At 44.6% G+C, this 18812-nt stretch overlaps 1 protein-coding gene across 1 annotated transcript; it reads left to right on the plus strand.

Annotated features, from left to right (window-relative positions):
- Window positions 1-4312: 4312 nt before the first annotated feature.
- LOC146612770 (CYFIP-related Rac1 interactor B-like) lies at window positions 4313-17811 on the plus strand. The gene is made up of 11 exons (XM_085377494.1): window positions 4313-4426; window positions 11562-11635; window positions 12207-12328; window positions 13697-13802; window positions 14080-14216; window positions 14312-14389; window positions 14631-14747; window positions 15266-15345; window positions 15432-15558; window positions 15737-15807; window positions 15892-17811. The coding sequence occupies exons 2-11, from the start codon at window positions 11563-11565 to the stop codon at window positions 15959-15961; spliced, it is 981 nt and encodes a 326-aa protein (XP_085233620.1). The 5' UTR covers window positions 4313-4426; window position 11562; the 3' UTR covers window positions 15962-17811.
- The last annotated feature ends 1001 nt before the right edge of the window (window positions 17812-18812 follow it).

Raw genomic sequence — 18812 nt, forward strand, 5'->3', positions numbered from 1 at the left:
AGAAAATTTACCTTACAGAATGTGAGATAACATATGCAAATCTTCACTAGTAAATAAAATAATGTTATTAAAACCTTAACAGTAACACCTCTACATAACAGCGCTAGAGAATTGTTCTGAAGCAACACCAATCTGCCCTTCAGCAGGGATAAGCACCATATATCGATACAGAAAAAATAAATTTAACATATTTATATTGTCATTATTTTTATCTCTTTAAGCCCTCCTCTCAGTCTCTCTATAAATCAGTTAAAACAATTTGTTGGGTTTTTGTGTGTCTTTAACATGTTATCAGTACATTACATTCACTGCCCCAGAACATGAAATAAAGCCCCACGTCATGCACTTCCTCTCCTAATGAGTACTGCATAGGTGTCATGCTCTAAATAAACCCGACTTTAGTGAAGACACCCCCCCCCAACACACACAGAGCCCACCCCATGGCAAACTAGCTTATTTAACTGTATAACTAAAACATTTTAGGTACAACCAGTTAACTAAATGGACACGAGTTTGTTAGTCTGTATTCACTGAGAAAAAACAAGCGGATGTGACTGGGCACACACTGAAAAAAAGCTAATGCACATAATATTGTCCCGCAGCTTAAGCTAGCATTATCGTTAGTTAACTTAAGGAATGACTTGTTTTTTCCATTATGTTGCTCAACAGCAATTCATGAGAAAAACTTCCCCATCTAATGGATGTTCTCTTCGTTTCCTCTCAAACATGTAGTTTTCAGTTTACCTTGACAAAGTAAAGCTCAGCACCAAACGTAAACGAAGCGAAGACAAAAAATGGCGGACCGCCACAGTGAATGTGAGCAGTCACATTGGCAGCAGACATGTTTCAACAAACTAGTCATATCCCGGCCCTACATTAGCTTGTTTAATGGTTAAGACACTGCAGGTACCACCACTTACTACAGACACCGATGCAAGTTTGTAATAGTCTGTTAATTTAGACTGAAAGAATATAGAAACAATATTAACTCACATTATATATGTTAATTACTAATTTGCTTATCGCATAATTTCGGTTACCATTAGCTAACTGGAGCCTAACATTGGCCTCTCATGGTTTTCGATAAACAGCCCACATACCTGTAAAATAACAACACCCCAGTAAAAGTCCACATATATAAAGGGTCTACACTCGTTCTCACTGATGTGTTAGCTTTAAAATCTTATTTACCTTCAAGTGTAAAACTCCAGATGGTAGTAGATTTTCCAAAGCGAGAGACAAAAATGGCGGACAGCGCAGCCGATTTTTCCTTTCCAGGGGGCGGAGCTTGAGGATAAAACACGACTAACTTGTTTCTTTTCAACATGATTTGTTTTAAAAGAATCAATATTCTTAAAGAATATGTGAAAATTAAAAGACAAAAATATGTTTAGATGTGAAATTTAAATTAGTCATGCTGGATATATGAAGTAATTCTATGCAAATTCAACAACCACCCTATTGCATTTTTTTCAGTGCATGCTGTAGGTATTACAGGTACTGCACTGCAGTGGTTTGTATCATATCTATCTAATAGACTCCAGTTTGTGCATGTAAATGGAGAGTCCTCTTCACACACTGAGGTTAATTATGGAGTTCCACAGGGTTCAATGCTAGGACCAATTCTGTTTACATTATACATGCTTCCCTTAGGCAGCATCATTAGAAGACATAGCATACATTTACACTGCTATGCTGATGACACCCAGCTCTATCTGTCCATGAAGCCAGATAACACACACCAATGAGTTAAACTGCAGGAATGTCTTAAAGACATAAAGACCTGGATGGCCGCTAACTTTCTGCTTCTTAATTCAGATCAAACTGAGGTTATTGTACTCAGCCCTGAAAAGCTTAGAAATATGGTATCTAAGCAGATTCTTACTCTGGATGGCATTACCTTGGCCTCCAGTAACACTGTGAGGAACCTTGGAGTCATTTTTGACCAGGACATGTCCTTCAACGCACATATTAAACAAATATGTAAGACTGCGTTCTTCCATTTGCGCAACATCTCTAAAATTAGAAATATCCTGTCTCAGAGTGACGCTGAAAATCTAGTTGATGCATTTATTACTTCCAGGCTGGACGACTGTAATTCATTATTATCAGGATGTCCAAAAAACTCACTGAAAAGCCTTCAGCTAATCCAAAATGCTGCAGCAAGAGTCCTGACAGGGACTAGAAAGAGAGAGCAGATTTCTCCTGTTTTGGCTTCCTGTTAAATCCAGAATTTAAAATCCTGCTCCTCACATACAAAGTACTGAATTATGTCTGTCATGGCAGATGACCGCCCCTCCCTGAGCCGTGTTGTGCTGGGGATTACTTCCTTTTAAAAGGGTTTTTTCCTTCCCACTGTTGCCAAACTCTTGCTCATATGATGTCATGTGATCTCTGGGGCTTGTTCTCTATTATTATAAGGTCTTAACTTACAATATAAAGTGCATTGAAGCAATTGCTGCTGTGATTTGGTGTTACACAAATAAAATTCAATCAAGCTGAATTAAACTGAACAGAACTGAATTGACACTCTTGAGTCTTCCGGCTTTTTCTGCTTTTCATGAGCTATTTTTCTTCTTCATTATCGTGACCACAGAGGATCTGAGTGGGTTGAACTCTTTGCCCTACTCAGTCTCATTAATCAACAAGAACATGTTCGAACAGTGTTTTTCTTCATCCTGCTCCTCTTCTTCCTCCTCGTCTGCCACCTCTTGCTTGCAACTTCCTCCTCTGCCTCTCAGTCTGGGTCCACCAGCTCACCCCAAACTTTAAAAAGGCAACAAGTGTGAACATTTCTGTGTCACTGTGTGAAACTGAAAGAAAAGGCATCTGTGCTGACACTTTATCGCCCGTCAGCTGTGGTCACTGTTCTGCATTACAGTGCAAAATGTCTGCTGTTTAAGGAGAATGAGTGTAAAGTCCTGCAGAGGCTACAGACGACTGAGAGGAGGATGAGGTTTAAATTAGGATAAAACTAAATGAGACACAAAGCAAAGAGAGTCATTTAAAGTGGATCATGTGACACAGCATGTGGTTATATGATATTTAGGTGAAAATGAGCATCCAGGTGTTACCCAGCTGTCAGCCTATGAGGCTCCAGCTAATCGTGACCCTGGAACTGGAATCGTGGTTAAGAAAAGAAAACGGACGTTACAGTTGAAAATGATTAAAAATGCAAACTTTTGATTTGCAAAAACATACCAAGTGAATAGTTTTCAAATATAGTTTATGGAATATTATGAAAAAGTTGCTTCACCACACCGCCCACGGTGCCTTGTTGTGCTATTTAAAGATGAACTTAGATTCTTGTGGAGCTTTTTGACATGTAGCGTCCATCAGTCCATCCCAGCTGTCACAGGCAGAAGGCGAGCTACACCCTGCACAGCTCACCAGCTGAGCTAACAAGCACGTCTCTGCAGTGTGGGAGGGGAACAGGCCACACAGACACCACCAACCAAGACCTCCACGCTGTGAACTTATAGCTTATATAGTTCCTCTAGACTTTCTGTAACGTGTTCTTTCTTACGTTTCATCTGTTTATGCTCTGATTGGTGGATCCGTGGTCAGGCTATGAACACACATTAAAGATTCAAACACACCGAACAGTCAGTCGAAATTTGTGGACAGATTTCAGCATCAGCGTCTTGCTGCCTGCTTATATTCAGGACAGCTGTGATATTGTAAATGAGACTTCTTATTGAGACAAGATAAACCTTTATTAGTCCCACGCGTGGGAAGTGGACATTTCAAAGTTGAGAGCAGCAAAGATGAAGAAAAACAATAGAATAAAATAAGATAAAATAGAATAAAATAATAAAATACTGACCAAGAATTTACCAATCAGAGCACAGAGATTAAAACACATGATGCCATAAACGAGTCTAGTTACTGTGTGTTTTATAAGTTTTGTGGAGTGATGGATGCAGAGTGTTTCGTGTGCGCAGCAGAGACACAAACACGCGGCTGACTGACGGAAACGATGTTTTTATGATTTCTTCGGACAGCCTGGAGTTGTTATAACTCTGCTGTGACGTCTCCGTGACGATGGTTGTGATATAAAACCCGTGGAGCTACTTTCTGGTGATGCCTGGTGTTTGTGAGACTGCAGCAGTGCGCAGACTCGTGCCTCGAGGCTCTGCTTTTGTGTTTTAGTTGCACCGGAGCTCGGGTTGCCTCCGTCGGTCGACCGTGAGGTTGCAGCTGCAGTTGCTGCCGTCACGGCTCGCTGATTGGCTGCTCGCTCAGTTCCTCCTGAGGAAATCACTCCTTTTATAGTTAACGGAGTGCCGCGCGGTTGTTTTCCGGGTTCACACTCGCGCAGCATGTAGAGAAGGCGGACCGCCGGGAGACACCTGGACCACCGCGGACACACCGGAGCCCGGACGCACGGCATCGATCCGCAGCTATCGATCAGCTATCAGTGAAGGTGAGGAGGGCAGAGGGGGGCCGTGTTGTGGGGAGAGGGAGGGTGGTGGTGGATTTGCAGGGAGGAGGGGGGCGACCAGTGCTCTGGGTGGATCCTGGTCTCAGATCAGACATGTCAGGTCCTGCAATCTGCAGACTCCGAGAAAAACTCCGCAGGGTAAAAAGTTCCTCTTCCTGCAGCCGCAGCGCCTCTGTCCGCGGATCACGGCTCAAATGCGCCTCAGCGCCAATCTGGAGCTCCGTGGCGCTCCGGGCGAAGCGGCGTGTGTGTGCCGCGGGGAACGAGCCGCTCGGTTACGCGTTTTTACGCAGACAGAGCCGGAGCCGCTGGCACGCGCTGCTTCCGGTCAGCCCGACTGTCGGGCGGCGCGAGGAGCTCTGTGATCACAGTTTGACGCAGCAGACGAAGCTCCTGAAGCGGGCTCACAGCTCTGAGACTCCCTGAAAGAGGAGCAGAGTCTCCGCTGAAAGTGCGGAGGAGAAAGGAGAAGCGCGCACTGATGAGTGAAACTGTCAGCATCATCATGGCCGACTCCGTGTTTACTGCACAGCAGCTCCGTGTCAGCTGCACATCACTGTTTATGGATCCTGATGGAATCCAGTTAAACTCTTACTGTTTAAAGCTGTGTTTGAGCTTCATTTATCAAACACGGGCGTAAAACCTGACAACCATCAAACAGCAGACACGTTCAATCCACTGATCTTCACCAAAACACCAGCTGCAGATTATGAAACGATATAAACTCTCTTATCTGTGTAAAGTGTCCCGGCTGATGAGCTTCAACTTGTGTTCTCCTAAATTTACTAACCTGCTAGTTTAACTCGCACCTCTAAAAGTGAGCTTAAGTCAGTTTTTGAGGCAGTGAGTTTATTTTATTAGAAAATGTCCTGAAATAAAGTTTAATAAACTGCTTTAAACTTAAAATATACAAACGTTTGAGGTTTACTTGTATTCAGTGTTTGAGTTTCTTCGTTAGCTGTAAAAACGAAAGTCATATTAACTGATTCTATATTAAGCAGATGTAACTTTCGACCCTTAAGTACTTAAGTAAATATAAGTAACTATGACTCAATGACGCTGACATTACTGATGTTTTAAGTAAAGCCAACTTCTCAGTGTTTGGTTTTAGGTGATGTGAAGTGCATTAGTTGATACCAGTGTCTAATATTTAGACATGATTTGTATGACTTGTCGTGCCTCTGCGGTCCAGCGGTTAACACCTTCACCTCACGGACTGATGTCCCGCTCGATCCTGGGAGGAGACACAAACTCGGCCTTTATTTAGTGTAAAGTCTTTAACTCAGAGCTCTTTAGCCGTTGTTCTCTACATTAAGTCGACGTAACTCACAGGTCGGCACATTTTGAAATAAAATGTGCCGACCTAGAGTAGTCTGAAGCCGAGCTCTTTTATTTTGGGATATCTTTTAACGTCACTTCAGTTCTGCACACTGAATAAACCAACTGGTGTAACTCGGCTGCTTTAAGCGGGTAAGATGATGTTTTCTGAGTCGTTTTAAATGAAGCCATCTCACAGTGAATGTTGGATCAAATCTCCAGCAGGGAGGAACATCTCACGCAGCAAACACAAACAACTACATTTTTAACCAGAACAATCTGGTTTATGTGCACATCAGCAGAGTTTGGAGGAAGTTCGAGCTGTTTCACTTAAGTATAATTAGAATCACCACCAAGCAAAAATAAGTTGGTGCACAGCGACGCTGAACTTTGAGACCTCAGATGCGTTTTATTGCAAATGCTTCGACATTTGAGTCGTCGTCATTTCGTTCTCTTCTGCCTGAATATTTCTGCTCTCCTGTGTTTCATGTCAGCTGAGAGTCACCGACAGGTGATCACAGCTCGGTGTGGCTGCTGCACGGACTGATGGTGGCAGAGCTTCGTGCTGGCAAACAGTAACTGACAGATAAATGCAGGCAGTGATATACTCGAGTACAGTGGTACTATCAGCACAGTGTAAATTAGTCGTGAAGCTTTCAGGAGAAAAACATTTTCTCAGTTTAACTCGTTGAATGTCAGGATTCAAGGGTTTGATGCTTTTCTCTGATGGTAAATGTGTAAAATCTGTAAAAGAGTGTTTTTGGTACCTCAGGCCAAACCAGAGCCTCAGACTGTCCTCACATCAGCACAAACAGCCTCTGTGCCTCCATCCTTGTATAACTCCTCCATCCTCTAACATCCGGCAGTCTCGCTGTTTGTGGTTCACATCCACATGCTCTGAAAAGGTTTCTCTCAGAGTTTGAGCTGTTTTGGCCCCGTGTTAGCTTTATTCACCTGCTCCAAACAGACTTGGAGCCTGAAACCTGTGCAGGATTACCAAAGTCTACATCAGGGTCAAGCTGCTAATTTTGTGAAACGTGTCAGTTTGGAACGTCTTAATGTCAAGTTTTGTTTTTGTTGACTGGTTCTTCTGTGCCACGTGCCGCAATTCCTCTAATGCCCACTGGAGGCTCCAGCAGTGAGACTCTCATGTTAAAACTTTTCCGCCTGATACCAAAACTTAGCTTCACCTCAGCTGACCCGAGTTCCTGAACTTCACTGCTGGACTGTGTTTGTGTTGTGGGAGGCTTTAGTGAGATTATCTGACCACTAATGTAACTGCAGTGAGGTTAATGCACTGAGAGAATACCAAGTCTGAGCTTCGGTGTTGCTGAGTGTAGGATCTTAATCAGATTTGGTTGGATGCAACACTCAGAACGCCGCCCTCCATCTTTTATATACAGTACTTGCAGTAGGCACGCCCTGTCCAGCTTGTTTGGGCGGCGACTCGTCTGCGCTGGTGGTTGGTTGAAAGAAAGTGATGTTTCCCCCACATCACAGGCTCAGTTTCCTGCTCTGAGTCTGAAGTAAAGACCTGGCGGGGAAAATGAAGCGCACACTCATTTCTAACGAATCTGCTTCAAACTGTCGGGATGAACGGTTCCTCATAAAGAATTTTCTGCAAACCACATGTTCCTTAAAACAACATCACATTTCAGCGGGTTAGTTATTAATGGAGGGGAAGATTTGTTAATTTTAGCTCAGCTGCTTTAAACACCCACTTAGCTCCCAACTGACCAAACACCGAACAGAAAACTCCGTTATTAGCACTTTAAAGAAGTAAAACAGGACGTCTGACTGGTTTTTATATTCAACTTAATCACTGATACCCGCCGCAGTTCATTCAGCATAAGAGGAACTTTAGTTTGACACCAAGCAGAGAGAAGCAGCTTCACACTCTGACATCTCATTTATTTCTGCACAGCACGACACATGATCGAGGATATCTTTACAGCTTGTGAATATTCTCAGAGATTAACAGAGCAGCAGACTCAGATTGAGGATAAATAAAGAAAAGACTTTTATAAATGTATCACGTGTATTATTCTGGTCTATCTGTCAGCAGATCAGTACATTTACCAGCTGGGACTCTGCAGAAAGACTTCAGTGAGAATGTGAGGTTTAGCACATCAGTGTAGGTGAGGTTTTTCTCCTGTGTCGGCTGCTTTGTGCTCCGTCACACTTGTAGATCAGGAGACGGCTTCAAAGGTGTTATAATAAGAGGTGATTGCAGAGAAAGTTTACAAGAATGTGCTGAAATGAACTTGAACTTTGCACACGGGCAGGCTTTAAGCGACTGAAGCTGTGCCGCAGATAAAGAGGAAATCGCCAAGGATTAGAGGAGCAGTTCACGTAAATGCTCAGAGTTTCATGTGAGCGCTGTGGAAACTTCCTCTGCAGCTAAATGTGAGCTTGATGAAACATTAAGAGGTTTTCTGTCGAACTCAGAATAGATGTTTTGGTTTGGGTATGTGTTATCGGTGCAGCTTGGACTTCTTATTTTCACCCAGTGTCTTTCTTACCTGACCCGAGCTGCTCGGTCTGCGTTACTTCCTCTGTTTTTAAATTTAGGCCAAACTTTCAGAGACTTCATCACTTCCTCTTTTGACTGTTTTCAACAAGCAGGCGCTGCTTCCAGTTCAGCTTGCAGCCCACAAACGCAACGCAAGCAAACGTTTTCTTTCAGTTTGAATTGGTTTGCAGCTGAAACTTAAAGTCTGACAGAAAGCTTCAGTTTCCTCTGCAGCAGATTTCACACAAACGCACCGTTTCTCCAGTAAAACCCACTCTGTGTCACTCACTGTCCGTTTGTTGTGTTTCCTCTCAGGTAGAATTTAGGTTCCACTTCCACCTAATGGAGACATGCACTCACCAGACACTTTATTAGGAACAGCAGTGAAATCGTGCAGCAGCTCTGCAGATACTCAAACTAAAAACTCCAGCAGCCAGTGAGGCTGTCGCTCCTGGACAAGAACATCAGATGTCGTTCATCTGAACAGAGAACCAAAACCTGCAGCTTGTTTCACATGTGGTGTGACATCAGCAGCAGTAAATCTGAATGCTCAGCATGAATGCTGCCTGTCAGCTGGGCCTGTCAGACATGTGAGACGGTTAAAAACACTGAAATTACAGAAAATGTGTCCCAGAGTCTCTGACTGATGTATAGTGAACAAACAAAGTGACGTCCTTCTTTTTAAACAGCAGCAGTGGAGTAAAAACTGATTTCACTCCACGTTAGCTTGTGTCTCAGTGAGAGACTGTAAATAAAGGATGGATGTGGCCGGCGTTACACATTGTTGGTTGGAGTTCACATTTTGAAGCCTTAGCGGTGATGTTTTGTCTGCTGCTGTGGTTTTAATGAAGCCCCGAGTATCCATATTTGGACGAGAGGGTCAAGCTAAGGTGAACTAGCTTGGTTAGCAGGCTGCATCCATAGACTGCACGTGTGCATCGCACAGATACCTGCTGATTACTGTTAATGTCATGGACTCTGAAATCAGTCAATCACAGTGGGCATGGGCATCTTTTATATACAGTTTATGGCTGACCTTGTGTCTCTTTAAGTCAGGGGTGTCGAACTCCAGGCCTCAAGGGCCGGTGTCCTGCAGGGTTTAGAGCTCATCCTGGGTCAACACACCTGAATCAAATGATTAGTTCATTACCAGGCCTCTGGAGAACTTCAAGACATGTTGAGGAGGCATTTAAATCAGCTGTGTTGGATCAAGGCCACATCTAAAACCTGCAGGACACCGGCCCTCGAGGCCTGGAGTTCGACACCTGTGCTTTAAGTAATCCAGACTGGCTCCGTGATGTTGAGGTCTTTATCCTGTCTTCCTTCTCTCAGCCCAACCCAGGAGTGGGCAACTCCAGGCCTCGAGGGCCGGTGTCCCTGCAGGTTTTAGATGTCCTTGATCCAACACAGCTGATTTAAACGGCTAAATTAGCTCCTCAACAAGTCCTGAAGTTCTCCAGAGGCCTGGTAACGAGCTAATCATGTGATTCAGGTGTGTTGACCCAGGGTGAGATCTAAAACCTGCAGGACACCGGCCCTGCCCCAACTGGTCACAGCAGATGGCCCCGCCCCTCCCTGAGCCTGGTTCTGCCGGAGGTTTCTTCCTGTTAAAAGGGAGTTTGTCCTTCCCACTGTCGCCAAAGTGCTGCTCATAGGGGGTCATATGATTGTTGGGTTTTTCTCTGTAGTTATTAGTGTAGGGTCTAGCTTACAGTATAAAGCTCCTTGATGCGACTGTTGTTGTGATTTGGTATTTGTATAAATAAAACTGAACTGAACTGAGGTCGGGCCATGTGTTCTTCTTCTTCTGGATAAAGATCGTTGTTCCGGACTCAGACTTCAGTCCTGGTGGACTCAAACATCCAGAGTGATCTTTTGCTGAATGTTTGCATCGATGCTAATCTTCATAGCTGCTCCTTTTAGCACAGACCTGTTAGCATCCACCAGGTATAGGTTTATGGCTACGTTCACATTCACCCCTCCATACTACCAAGTGGGAATCTGACATCAGAGGCCAAAGTGTCTGTTTGACTCTTCATCTGAAGAATAACCAGCTCTATTTTCTTGGTTTAGGGTTAGCATGTGGCTAAAATTCTAGCTAACCCCAACCTGAAGTGGTTCACCAGTTTCCTGGTTTAATTGCATTTCTTTATTTAACCGTCTTTTTGTTCGGCCATGTTTTCCTCTGTGACTCGTCTCTGTCTGCTGAACATCAGTGTTTAATGTGTGAGGCTGAATTTTCACTGTGAAATCAGTGTTTTCACCTCTGTTACAGTGAGTGTGCGCACAGTGAGTAGTTTCGATTGTGCGAACACATTGTGTCTTTATTCTGACCGTGAAACGCGCGTATCCTGTTCTGTCTTCTTATTCAGTGCTGCATGTAAAGGCTGCGGCTGTAGCAGCATCCAGCTGATAGCTCTGATAACAGGTGAAGATGCACCCACTGCTCTCTGCCGGTGTTTCTTCCAAGCAATTAAAAGTCTCACTACATCTAAGAGACGTGAAGAAATCCTGATCTCACACTGTTAAATCTGTGCTCACATTCTGTGTTTGGTGTTGATCTGGTGACTCAGGCAGCTCTGATCCATTTAAAGGGTCAGTTCTCAGACGCCGGGAGGGTTTCTGTTTATGTTTCCAGGTAAAGCCGCTGAACAGTGCTTAAGTTTTCTACTTACCCCACACTGGAGGTTTCATAAGCTCTGACAGATATTGTGGAACACCCCATAAATTACAAAACTGTGAAATAAAGCCAAGCTGGTAGGGACACGCTGCACCAGAACTCCAGCAGTTTCATAATGGAAGCTCTGATTCATCCCAGATTGGGTGTGACAGAGTTCGGAGGGCTCCTCTCCGAGTCTGAGAGACAGAACGTGAAACTCTCGACGCACTGAGGAAACGCAGGCCTGCAAACACAGAAAAACCACAGGTGGAAATGTGAAACATGAACCAATATCCTGGCTTGGATCAGGTATCGTCAGTGTTTCACGTTAAAGGGTGTAGGACTCTTAAACTTACTTTTGAAGCACAGCATCCAGTAGCTTTGACCTCTTCTTCTTCCTTTGCCACCAAATGGAAAATGAAGCTAAAGATCTTACCAGCATGTTACAGACTGAGCTGTGCGCTGGTTTGAAAAGAATCTCAGTGATGCATCGATACCTGTGTCGTTGTGTTTGAATACTTCAGTGTGTCGGTTTGAATGTTTCATCATGCTGCAGCACGGCTGCATCTCTGTGAATCGCACGTGTGCAGCTCCGAATCTGTTCGCTGACGCCGTGATTGTTTTTACAGCATGGGGAACCTGATCAAGGTATTAACCAGAGACATCGACAACAACGGTGGAAACTTCTTCCTGGACTTTGAGAGTGAGACACACACACACACACACACACACACACACACACACACACACACACACACACACACACACACACACAGACCTGTGTTCACGTCAGGCTGTTCAGACCTTTTCTTTAAGCTCACCTTTCACTTAGTAAACAGTAAATACAGAAAGTCTTTGTCAACATGAAGCTTTCGAGTTTCTTTATGTCACCGGGTGGGTGGGTGTGGGTGTGGGGGGGCTTCAGTGAAAGGATTCAGACTGTGTAGAAAAGCTCAGTGATTTGTGTGACTGTGTTTCAGAATCAAAGCTCGTTGTTGCTGATGCAGCGTTTCACTGCCCCGTCTGGGTTTGTGGTCACCAACATTAACAACGTGCTGCTTTTTGTTTTCAGGCCAAAGTTCAACAAAAATGTTCCTATTACATGTTTTTACACATAAAAATCTTATTAACGAGTTCTTGTTAACGGGTTGGGTTAGTAAACAGGTTAAACGCCACAGTCTGACGCACATGTGCAGATCTGTGACGTCAGGAAACATTCAAATAAGCTGTCCACCTGAGACAGTTCGACCTTTGACCCTGATCTTGTGTTTCAGACGCTCAGCCCTCACAGTCGGAGACGGACGTGTGGGAGAAGGTGAACCAGGTACTGACGGAGGCTCAGGTCATCCTGGAGGACCTGCAGTCGTACAAAGGGGCAGGAGAGGAGATACGACAGGTGAGACTGAGCACACAGACGAAGACATGCGTGTGCGCGGGCCGTTATGATTACAGCGCTGTGCGTGAGAGTGATGTCACAGGAAACGGCGTCAGTGTTCTTCCTGTTATCGTGCAGGAAAAAAGATTTCTCACTTCCAGCAGTGAGAAGAAACGTGATGCAAAAGCATATCAGGTGAAAGAGCGAGAGCTCGGAGCACACAGGCATCAAAACCTCTTTTTAGATTTGGTGTGATTTCCACTTCCTGTGGATATCGCCGTGATCTCACATGCATCCAAAATAATCTGCGTGCAGACTCCATGAAGCGTTTACGGCTTCGCCGCTGGCCTGTACGGGTCGCTCTTCGAGCGCTCCGGTTCCTCACGCCACCGTGGACACGCCAGCTTTTTGTTTCTCGTCACCGAAGCTTCAACAGAGGAGGAAAAACAAACTCGGGCTGCAGTCTGGGTTTGAGATTTTTATCAGATCCAGTCTTCCATGAACAAAGTTCCAAAATAAAAGTTGCTGACGTCGGGACGTAAACGCACCCTCTGCTGGAGCTCTTTAACTTTCCAGCAGGAAAAAGATCGTGAACAGTCTTAGTTTGGTATTTTCATCCTTGATAGTCGACTGTTTACAGGGTGGATGCAGTGACGAGTCACAGAGGTCGATAAATGCAGATCTGTGTAAAGATGTTTCAGTGTGAGGAGGACCAATAAAAGCAAACTTTGATGATGGCAGACACAGATCTGCCCGAGAATCTGTGATATTTGAATTATGAGAATACAAGTTATAAATATGATGATTATGAGGAAGATGAGGTCTCTACTCTGAGTTCGACTTTCCTCTGATAAAGCAGATTGATCTGTACAGGTCACATGTTGAAAGCGACCACAAACATCAACGTAATTTGATCAGATTCAGGAAACAGTCATAAACAAAGCAATGAGAAGACGCCGCTTCAGGAGGTTCAGTTTTTATTGTTTACATCTTTGTAAAACTGTCTGTAGTATGAGAGTGAAAGTTTAAAAAGTAAAAGGAATGAAAACCACACAAAGGAAGCCGCGGAGTAATTTCAGGTAATGATTAAGAAAAATGTTTCTGCGTTCATGAGCCAGACTGTGCTGTCAGCGATCCGAGAGAAAACAGGAACAAATGTTTCAGTGCGAGCGTGCTTTTCACTCGCTGAGCCGTAAATGTAAACGCCGTCAGCAGGAAGTGGCGAGAGCCGTCCACCAGAGGGCGATCACTGCAGCAAACAGCCGCTCCCTGTCAAACAGTGACACAGGAAGCAGCTGATTGGGTCACAGCCAACGTGAAAAAGCAGAGAAACGTGCAGGAAAGAATAATAACAACAGTGTGTGTGTGTGTGTGTGTGTGTGTGTGCAGGCGATCCAGAATCCCAGTGTGGAGGGCGTGCAGGAGAAGGCCTGGTCTGCTGTCGTTCCTCTGGTTATAAAACTCAAAACCTTCTATGAGTTCTCCCAGAAGCTCGGTAAGAACCACAGACGGCTGCTTCAGCTTCAGCACGTTTGAATATTACAAACAAAACAAACTAATAATGTTCAAAAGGAGCAGGAAGAAGCATAACCTTTTTTAATAACCTTTTTCTGTTTGTGCTGCTCCTCTGTATGTATTTGGTTTCATAACCACACACTCACGCACACACGCACACACACACACACAGATGCAGAAACGTTTCAGGGATGTTAGCAGCTAACGTTCACACTGTTCGGCCTGATCAAAGAGGTGCTTTCTACCGCGTCCCACAGAGACCAGCCTGCAGTGTCTCCTGGACGTCCTCACCAGCTCCAGCTCCACTCCCACTCAGCACCTGGAGCAGAAGCAGGCTCTGGCCCGGCAGTTCGCCCACATCCTGCACTTCACGCTACGCTTCGACGAGCTCAAGGTCCGCTCCCCCTCCTCCTCCTCTGCTCTTCGTCTCTGTTATTCACTGCTCATCCTCCTCTTCATGTTCTTCATCTCCTTTTCTGATTGCTCCAGATGACCAACCCCGCCATCCAGAATGACTTCAGCTACTACCGTCGCACCATCAGCCGCATGCGAATCAACAACCTGTCTGTAAGCAAACAGCTCCAAAATGCATCTGAAAATCTAAAATATGTCGCAATGATTGAACGAGAATAAAAAACCACATGAATGCTGTAAAATGACGGCCTGTATATAAAAGATGGCTGCAGCCCAGGCTGTAAATGTCTCAGAGAACAGAAGCTTCACCTCACAGGTCTCTGCAAACTTACAAATCTCACGTCTACATTGATTTAAATTCACTTTATAAACTTACAAACTGCCACTTTTTCAGTCTGAAGCAGGCAGTGAAGTCAACAACGAGCTGGCCAATCGGATGTCTCTGTTTTACGCCAGCGCCACGCCGATGCTGAAGACGCTAAGCGACGCCACGTCGAAGTTTGTCTCAGATGTAAGTTCCTGCACACTTTCACTTCTGATTCAGGGTTTCTATGTCTTCACTGCTGGAGGTTTTTTACATCCTTCAGTACCGCCCTGAAATGTTACCTGAGGGAACTTTTCTCTACTTCCTGTCTGAGTCTCCTGTTCCTGGATGCTCACATTACACATGATCTCAGTCTCTAATAACGAGGTCTGTGTACGAGCTGCAAACTGCTCCCAACACAGTTCATCTGCATGATGTCATATGGTGAGAGTGCATACTGAGGCCTCCACCCACCTACAACAGTTCAAGCAGCCGGCCAATCAGGTGAAAGCTGGCTTAAAGGCTGAGCTAAAACAGAAGAATAAAGCTGCAGAGGCTCAGTATGAGATTCAGTCTGTGTACTTCAGGACTATTTTATTTGCAGTTTTTTTAATACACAGAACTGTATGCTGGTTTTTGTTTTTATAACCCACCAGCAGAGGGCAGCCTCAGCACCGACTGTGAAAACACAGTTTGATAAACTGATTCTGATTTTTGTCGCTCAGCATCCGGAGGTGCCGATCGAAAACACGACAGACTGCCTGAGCACGATGGCCAGCGTGTGTAAAGTGATGCTGGACACACCGTAAGTCCTGACGTGTCCCTGAACACACCACGATCACCGTTTCTCTGTCATGAAGCAGATTCATGACTGTGTGTGTTTGTGCGCAGGGAGTATCGCAGTCGCTTTGCGAGCGAGGAGACCGTGTTATTCTGCCTCCGCGTGATGGTCGGCGTCATCATCCTGTACGACCACGTTCACCCAGCTGGAGCCTTCGTTAAGACCTCCAATATAGATGTAAGTTAGCACACATAACTTTTTAAAATTTTACAAATAACCCTGCACACTTCTGCAATGATCTCCTCACAGTTTAAGAAAATCACCCCCGTTGTCGTTTCCCACGAATCTGCTGAGCATGAAACCTCAGCCTGTGTCTGCAGGGATCAATCAACGTTTGGTTTTTGGTGCTTTTCAGATGAAAGGGTGCATCCGAGTGCTGAAGGAGCAGCCGCCCAGCAGCGTGGAGGGTTTACTGAACGCTCTCAGGTGTGTACTCGCCGCACAAACACATCAAAACCACCAGCACAGCCAAACAGGCTTTAAACGAGCTCCACCCTTTCACCCCTGCAGGTACACGACCAAACATCTGAACGATGAGACTACCTCCAAGCAGATCAAAAACATGCTGCAGCAAAATTAACCCGACATGAAACTGGAAGGCTGCAGGGAGGTCACAGTGTTTGGTCCGAATTTCAAAAGAACTACTGAACAAACCTTTATCTAATATTTCTGTGATTATTGTTTTAAACTGTCATTTTGAAAAAAAGCTGTTTTTGTTGTTAAGAATTTTTTTTAAAAAAAGGGAAAAAAGGACATAAACCAAGAACAATTGGTTAAATATGAACTCGACTCGCATTCACGTCATGTGTGGTTTACAGGCCACCTGGTGGGCATTAGCAGTAGTACAGCTGACTTAATGTCTTAAATCTCTTTTGCTGGTTATTGCAAATTTACAGAAAGTCACACATGCAGAAAACATATCGGCGCCCTCTGGTGGAGGTGTTTGTTCCAGCCTAAAAGCATCCTGATGATGATGTCGCATCCACACCTCTGTCATTAGCAAAGTTTACAAAGAAGCTAGGAAAGTAAGAAAAGCCAGTGAACAGAGTGTCACTCTGGCCTTTTAGACTTCACGTTGTAAATGCAGGAAACAGAAGTAAACAGGAAAGTTCACCAGTGGCGATGATGATGATGATGGACAGCCATGTGGGTAAAATTTCAGACGCATGGAAAACCTGGAGGTCTGCCTGCAGCTGATTGGGTCTCATTCATAAAACAGAAACAATCAAAAGTGAGGTCGCAGCAGTTTGATGTCAGAGGGCTTAAAAAAGTCGACCACACGACTAAAATCTCCAAGCCTGCGGAGCGAGCGCTCAGCAGGTCGTCTGTAACGCTCAGTGACGTGAATGCGAGTCGGTCGCCTTCAAAGCAGCACAGATCAGTCAGCGTCCATCTGTTTAAGTGTTTTGGTGGTTCAATCACCACTTTGGCCTCTTTTCCATCACAATTTTTTTAAGAACCCAAGACAGCTTTTATCTGATCGAACTCCTCGGCTGTCGTTCCTCAAAGAAAAAAAAAACCCTCTGTGGTTATTTTGAGGATCTATTTTCTCCACCAGTCCTCTCACACCAGCGGAACAAGATCCAAACATTATGGAAACCATCTGAAACTCCTGGAGAGGCAGATTTTATTGTCCTCTTCTGAGAATGTTTTTCCCCCTCACATTTATAAAATGAGCATTAGTATGTTTTTAGGGTCTTGAACCGCTGCTGCTGTTGTTTCCAAAATCTTTATCAAACCAAACCAACAGGCAGGAAAACCAACCCATCACCACGGCCGTGTGTGGAGTCCTGCTCTGCACAACTCACACTTTTATTTCTTAACTTTAATGAAATGTAGTTTGTTGATGTCTGCAGTGAGGTGAGGTCAGCGGTGCAAAACGTCACAGCCAAAACTGGTTTAGCCATCTCAAACATTACAGAAGAGTTTCATCGAGCTGAGATGTTTCAGCCTGATGGTAAATCTGAGGCCTTTTCGGTGTTCTCGTTTTCTTCTTTTATGACTGTGCTGAGTAGTTCTAATTATTTGATGGTACGTTGAAGTTTCTTTGGTGGAAAAGCTTTAATTCCTCATTTGGTCCCCTGGTTTAACCAAACACACCGTTTCAAATAGTTCTCTGTGGTTTCATGTATGTTCTTTACACTCAGCTCAATTTATCTTTCATTTGTTAAGCTTAGACTGAAACATTGTTGAGGTTTGAAATCCTCTAACACAAAACTGTCGGGGGGAGGGGAGGGGCTGAGAGCGGGTATCGGCCAACCAAAGAACCACTGTGATGATGATGATGAGGAGGATGAGGTACGAGGGAAACCGAGGAGGACTTTACTTTGGGCCGGCTGACTGGAAACTTTGAGCTTCTTGTTTTGCTTTGTATGTTAGCGCTGCCGTTTCAGGGACTGTATGGCATTAAGTGTTTGAAATGATGTCTGTGTTGGCAAAATAAACTTTTTACATTTTTAAGAATGATGCGTCTGTCTCTCATGTCATCATCAAGTCCTGAGTGGGAGCGTCCACACAGCAGTTAACTAATCAAAGGTTTCAGCGTCACTCATCAGACCACAGGGGGGCGCACTAAGCAGCAGGTTTGACCTTTGTGTTCGCTGGATGACGACGTCCTTCTAAAGTCGGGACCAATGACTGTATAAAAGATGGACGACGCGACACCGCCTCCTCCCATTGTGCAAAAATGAAGCCAAAAGCTCGTGTCCAAATTCATGGGCTGCGTCCTCCTGAGGACGCATTTGTAGACAGATTACGTCACAGCGACGTGCCAAAGGCTGCATTCCTCCGAATGCAGCCGACAAATGCGTCCTCCTTTTCCCCAAATTTGAAGGATGGGTCGGGTGTGTCCTTCGTGGCCCACCATATCCCAGAATTCATAGCGCAGCCCAGCCAAACTCCAGTTTCCAGCAATGGCGGCCTCTACTAAGTTTTAAAATTACTCATACTAATCTTTCTGGGTAACAAAATAAACTTTTAACATATTTTCAGGCGAGAACGTGGGCGTGTAAACTTGAAATATCTGCTCGGTTTATCAAGATTTCGCATATTTGCATAAGTGCTTTGACGTTTTCGGAGACGTCTGTTACCCACCAGCTCGATAGCGAGCCGAGAGCTCGAGAACGGCACAACTCCCGGCACATCATTTTCAGATCACCGTGGACTTTCGCTACTCAGGTTAAACGTAATATATAAGTCACTTAGACAACCTAAAAATGTTATTGTTGGGCTTTTTTCAGTGTTTTATTTATTCGTGAGTAAACCGGTTTGGCTGAGATTAAAGTTATTAGAGTAAATTAGATAAAATAAAACTTTATTAATCCCCCGGGTAGGTTCCTCCTTGGTTTTTACTAGGGATGGGTATCGTTTAGGTTTTATCCGATACCAGTACCAAACCGGTACTTTTGAAACGGTGCCGGTGCTTAAACGGT

Source organism: Diplotaxodon limnothrissa, linkage group LG18 (genome assembly GCF_057381915.1).
Source record: "Diplotaxodon limnothrissa isolate DT_005_m linkage group LG18, D_limnothrissa_male_GT1.1, whole genome shotgun sequence".
In the NCBI taxonomy this organism is placed as follows: domain Eukaryota; kingdom Metazoa; phylum Chordata; class Actinopteri; order Cichliformes; family Cichlidae; genus Diplotaxodon; species Diplotaxodon limnothrissa.

Coding starts and splice junctions, on each gene's coding strand:
- LOC146612770 (XM_085377494.1), top strand. CDS start 11,563: ATGGGGAACCTGATCAAGGTATTAACCAGAGACATCGACAACAACGGT. Junction 11,636..12,206: donor CTTCTTCCTGGACTTTGAGA/GTGAGACACACA, acceptor CTTGTGTTTCAG/ACGCTCAGCCCTCACAGTCG. Junction 14,748..15,265: donor CGTCGAAGTTTGTCTCAGAT/GTAAGTTCCTGC, acceptor TTTGTCGCTCAG/CATCCGGAGGTGCCGATCGA.